At 40.9% G+C, this 5,000-nt stretch overlaps 1 protein-coding gene across 1 annotated transcript in view; it reads left to right on the top strand.

Annotated features, from left to right (window-relative positions):
- Window positions 1-5,000, top strand: part of magi2a (membrane associated guanylate kinase, WW and PDZ domain containing 2a) — a gene marked incomplete at both ends in the record, with an annotated part of 235,300 nt that overhangs the window by 66,394 nt on the left and 163,906 nt on the right. Inside the window, 1 exon segment of the mRNA XM_080851836.1 lies at window positions 2,479-2,595. Coding sequence (XP_080707962.1) covers window positions 2,479-2,595 — 117 coding nt within the window.

Here is a 5,000-nt window from a genome sequence, read left to right as displayed (position 1 = left end):
TTGGGTCGGTTGAATCTCCTCTTTGCAGCCTCAGCGTTTCTCCCCCTAATTCAGTCTGTGGTGGCGTCAGACGGGGTTCTCTCTCTCCCTTTCTTTCTCTCTCTCTCTCCCTCTGTGTGTGTGTGTGTGTGAACTCCGCTCATTAGCCCTCTCATTCCCTGGCCCTCCCTTTTCCTGTTCCCATCCTCTCTGTGTGTGTGTGAGTGTGTGGTGTGTGTGTGTGTGTGGTGTGTGTGTGTGTGTGTGTGTGTATGTGTGTGTGTGTGTGTGTGTGTGTGTGTGTGTATTCGTTTGGGTTTTGGGTATGTATCTATGTGTGTGTACTTGTTTACATCAGTGGCGATTGCTTATAGACTGCATAGGAAGCACGGTGAAAATGCGAAATGTACTTATTATGAGAACTTATATGTCAATATTACTCAAGTCAACTTTATTTGTATAGCACATTAAAAACAAGAAGAGTCATACCAAAGCAGTCAAGGTAAGTGCAAAGAAATGAATTCTAGACACGTATTAAAGGAAATTAAAGGAAATAAATAAACCTAATAAAAGGGAGTAGAAGAACTTAATTACCGGTGACGTATGAGTAAATGGAGTAAATAAAACAATAAACACAATTAAAGACCAGCAAGTTAGATTTAAATCAAATGGAAAATAAATAAATAAAATAATGAACCCAATAAAAACGCTCATGAGGTAAAACACAATAAAAAACCAACAAGTTCAAATTAAGAATAGACTTGACCAAGACCATAAACACCTCAGGCTGAACTAAAAGCACAAGTAAAAGCACCACCTCAGACTGGACTGAAATGCACTTAAAAGAGCACAAATAAAATCCAGAGAATGCAAGTGTGTAAAAGTACGGTTTTGGTCAAGTTTTAAAAGTCTTAATGCAGGCATCAGACCTGAGATTTATTGGGAGACTTTTCCATAATTTAAGACTACCAACAGTTAAAGCTCTATGTACTTTAGATGTAAAAGTTGGCCAAGGTAAAGCCAGTAAAAGTTCATTAGAGAATCCTTTATGGAGGATAAAGGGGTCAATACATTATTAATATAAGCTGACGCTAGAACATTCACAGCCTTAAAAACAAAAAATAAAATCTCAAAATCAACCCTACACTTTACTGGGAGCCAGTGTGGTGTAGCTAAAAGAGGTGTGATAAGATCACACTTTTTAAAGTCCTGCTGCCTCATTTTGGACAGTTTCAGTTTGCAGTTTGGGACAAATGAAAGTGTGGACCACCTTCTCATAATCTTTTGGGGGCAGGAAAAGTTGCACTGTAGAAATTGTTCTCAGATTATCAGACACTATCCTGGAGGTTCTTTACAACAGGCTTTTTTTGTGTTAAGATGGCCCCAACCACAGTGCTAATGTCTGCACTGCCTTGATGAAAAACATAGTTAGTTCAAATGAATGTATTTTGAGAATAGGCAAGTTTAACAAATCATTTGCAAATTATTGGCTTTCACATGAACGTAGTCTAACTTGCGTTCACTTGACCATGAGATGCTGTGGAAGCACATCCCAAAGGATCCCACTGACGCCAGGCATCAAAGAGACCCTATGGTAGTTGGACTTGCACTTCATTTAAATGCAGAGAAGATCAATGTTTTTTGGACAGTAGGCTTTGAACTCCGTCTGAGAGGGTTCTGAATAAATAAAAAAAGAAGAATTAATAATTAAATCTAAGAATATGTATTTCAACTGAACAATAACCCAATACAAAAAGTGTTTGTCTCATCATTTACTGTGCATTTTCAGTAAAATGTGTAATGCAGATTTCTCTATTTGGTAAGCTACGTTTGTTCTGCAGGTTAATTGTTAGGTAGGTTAGTGTACGTTATGCTTAGGAGCACTATGCAGAGCTAGCTAGCTTACTTTTAGTGCAACATGTTAATTTTGTTGAGTGGGCTACAGATACCGATAACATCAGTTTATGTATTTATGCCATCAGAAAATTAGCTCAACTGTGTTTCCCCTGTTTGTAAAAGCACCAGCCGCTAATGTTATGTATATATGGGAACATGAGTGTGTGTGTAGATGTGTGTGAAGTGCAAATGAGCATGTTAATGCCCAAATGTATGCACCATTATGTATGATGATAGGGCCCCATGGGTTTTGGGGGTGGGTTTGTCTGCTATATACCAGTGCTCTCCCCCCCTCTCTTTAAGAATCACTAGCATTTGCTCCAACCAGTAGAAGCCTTGTGCTGGTTCTCTGGGGAAAACCAACTTAAGAACATAAGACTTTAGAACGTACATGTTTTTCAAGACCAGACTTTTTAACAGTCTTTCTCTCTTTCTTTAGTCTCTCCCTCTTTCGCTCTCCTTCTTCCTCTGTCGCTCTGTAGGTCTCTTGGTCTCTCTTTTTCTATTTCCTTTCTTTCTTTCTTTTTTCCCCCTCTGTTTTTTGCCCTCCTGACTTATGTGCAGTGAAGAGTTGCTAACCATGCTCTTCCTCCACTCCTGTAGGGGGCGTCGTTGACAAAGACCTCCGCCGCTACCTCAGCCTGCGCTTCCAGAAAGGCTCTTTGGACCACGAGCTGCAGCAGATCATCCGGGACAACCTCTACCTCCGTACTGTGCCCTGTGAGTGTACCTTTCACATTGACCTCTCACCTTAGAGCCATTTGTGTCAGAGTCCAGCTTCACTCTGCTAGGGTCCCAGAAGAGAATATACGCTGCTGGATTTCTATCCGTAACAGGGCCAGAGATATTTGTGTGTGTCTTGGGATAAACCAAAATGTTTTCTGTTGAAATGGTGTTGGGCAGCTGTTTGAAGTTAAACAGCTGAATAAGACGTTTGTTTACCTCTTTTCGAGTGACAGGTTGTTTCTTTTGTGTCTTTAAACACACCTTTAATGGACTGTTAAGGTGTTAAGCTTTCTGACAGAACTGAAATCATATTTTGGGGGGGGGATCTGCATAATTGAAAAAGGACGGCAAGAATGAAACAAATAGACTAATAAAAAGTCGGAAACAAACAACTCCACGGAGAAATGAAATAAATAACTTGTCATGGTTTCAAAGGAAAGCTTCTGTTTTGAACAGATAAATAAACCGCAGAAGAAGTAACAGACTCGGTTATATTTAAAGTCATTATCACTTCACCAGCTTCCACTGATCCACTTAATACCATCAAGGCAGTGTGTGCACTGTTTTTAATCACTGAAATGTGCTGTCTGTGCTGCCGGGTATCCATCCTTCAGTGGTGTAAATGCTGCTTAGACTGTAAGTCTGATTGCTAATGTAGTATTTGTCGACTCGCAAGACAGGTTTCATCCATGTTGACTCTCTGCGAGTCCAGGAACGTTTTGCTGTGAGGTTGGCTGATGCCTGTGCTGGGGATCTGTTGGGTGTGCTTTGTCGAGTTTCCATGAGATTCAATCGTATTAGGGAGATAAGCTCAAGCCAACAGACTACTTATTATCTGGCATACTCCCTTGGTAGTAGAGAGAGAGAGTGTGTGTGTGTGTGTGTGTGTGTGTGTGTGTGTGTGTGTGTGTGTGTGTGTGTGTGTGTGTGTGTGTGTGTGTGTGTGTGTGTGCATTTGGTCACGGGCAAGTAGGGCTGCTTTATTATTAATATAAGTATTATCACCAATGCATATTGTGGTTATATATTCTAATTAGAGTCATATTCGGTTGAAAAGATAAGTGCTGTATGATGGCCAATACTGATTAACGGTGCACTGTCACTTCAAGAAGAATCTGCTGGTTTAGGTAATGTTTTCATGTGGGATGTCACATGGTCCTGATACTGGAAAGTCCATCGTTTCCAGAGCTGTTCAAGTGTTTATTTCAGGACTGCAACACGTGGTAAACAAACTTGGCAACGTCTCATACTCAGATGAGATGCTAACGCTAGGTCTGAGATCTAAATTGAAATTGAAACTGAGTAAACTAAATTGTGTCATGAACAGGGGTGTACAGGATAACGCTACGAGAATGTATAACTCGCCCCTTCACAAACATTGTGCGTCAGATTTGGACATTGAACCAGTTATGAGAGCCATCGTTATGAGACTCAACGTTCATATCTGTTTAGAAATTCTCATTACACCACTTTTCGTATACAGTACTCACTGACTTAATCTCTGGCTGGTGTTAGTTATTTGCCCTTAAGATAAGGCATTAAAGCATTAAACTATAATACGCTTAGCTTGCGAACGAATGTAGCGGTAAGTTTCGTCATGAATAATAAACTGTGTGAAATATCCGCAATGGCGCTACTAATTCAGTAGCGGTGATTCAGCACTGTTGAATGCATACGGGGGAAACGGCGCTCATTGCTCATTGGACTCGTTGTAACCAAAGTGTTTCCAAACAGCTGAATTGGTTTTACCTTTCTTGTTCACCAAAGGCTCTGTTTCTGTCATCTTGGCCTCGAACTGCAATAAACACAAACACACACAAATGCACGCACGCACACACACACACACACACACACACACACACACACACACACACACACACACACACACACACACACACACACACAAACACACAGACACACACACACACACACACACACACACAAACACACATACACACACACAGCCTGGCTGAGGGTGAACTTAGGCTACTAGTGAAGGCAAAAGGGGCACGCTGGGTTTATAACACAAGACAAAAGGAGAGCGTCATTGACAAACTGAATGCTGCTCAATTAATCGTTTAATCTTGATTATCTCGTTTTAATAATCATCGGAAGCCAAAATTGTGTTGAAAATAAAACTTGATTAATCACCTAGCCCTTGTGTGTGTGTGTGTGTGTGTGTGTGTGTGTGTGTGTGTGTGTGTGTGTGTGTGCGTTTGTGGTATTCTTTGTGTGTGTGCATGCATCTGTGTGTGAGTGCAAGAGAGGAAGAGAGAGTCTCTCCAACATCCATGCATGCAATCGCTTGAAGACCAAGGACCACACACGCACTCCCAGACCATATAATCAGTCATTAAGTGTTTTCTATTTTTGCCTTTTCTCTCTCACACACACACACG

This window comes from Sprattus sprattus (assembly GCF_963457725.1).
Source record: "Sprattus sprattus genome assembly, chromosome: 14".
In the NCBI taxonomy this organism is placed as follows: domain Eukaryota; kingdom Metazoa; phylum Chordata; class Actinopteri; order Clupeiformes; family Clupeidae; genus Sprattus; species Sprattus sprattus.
This window is presented reverse-complemented; position numbering and strand designations above follow the sequence as displayed.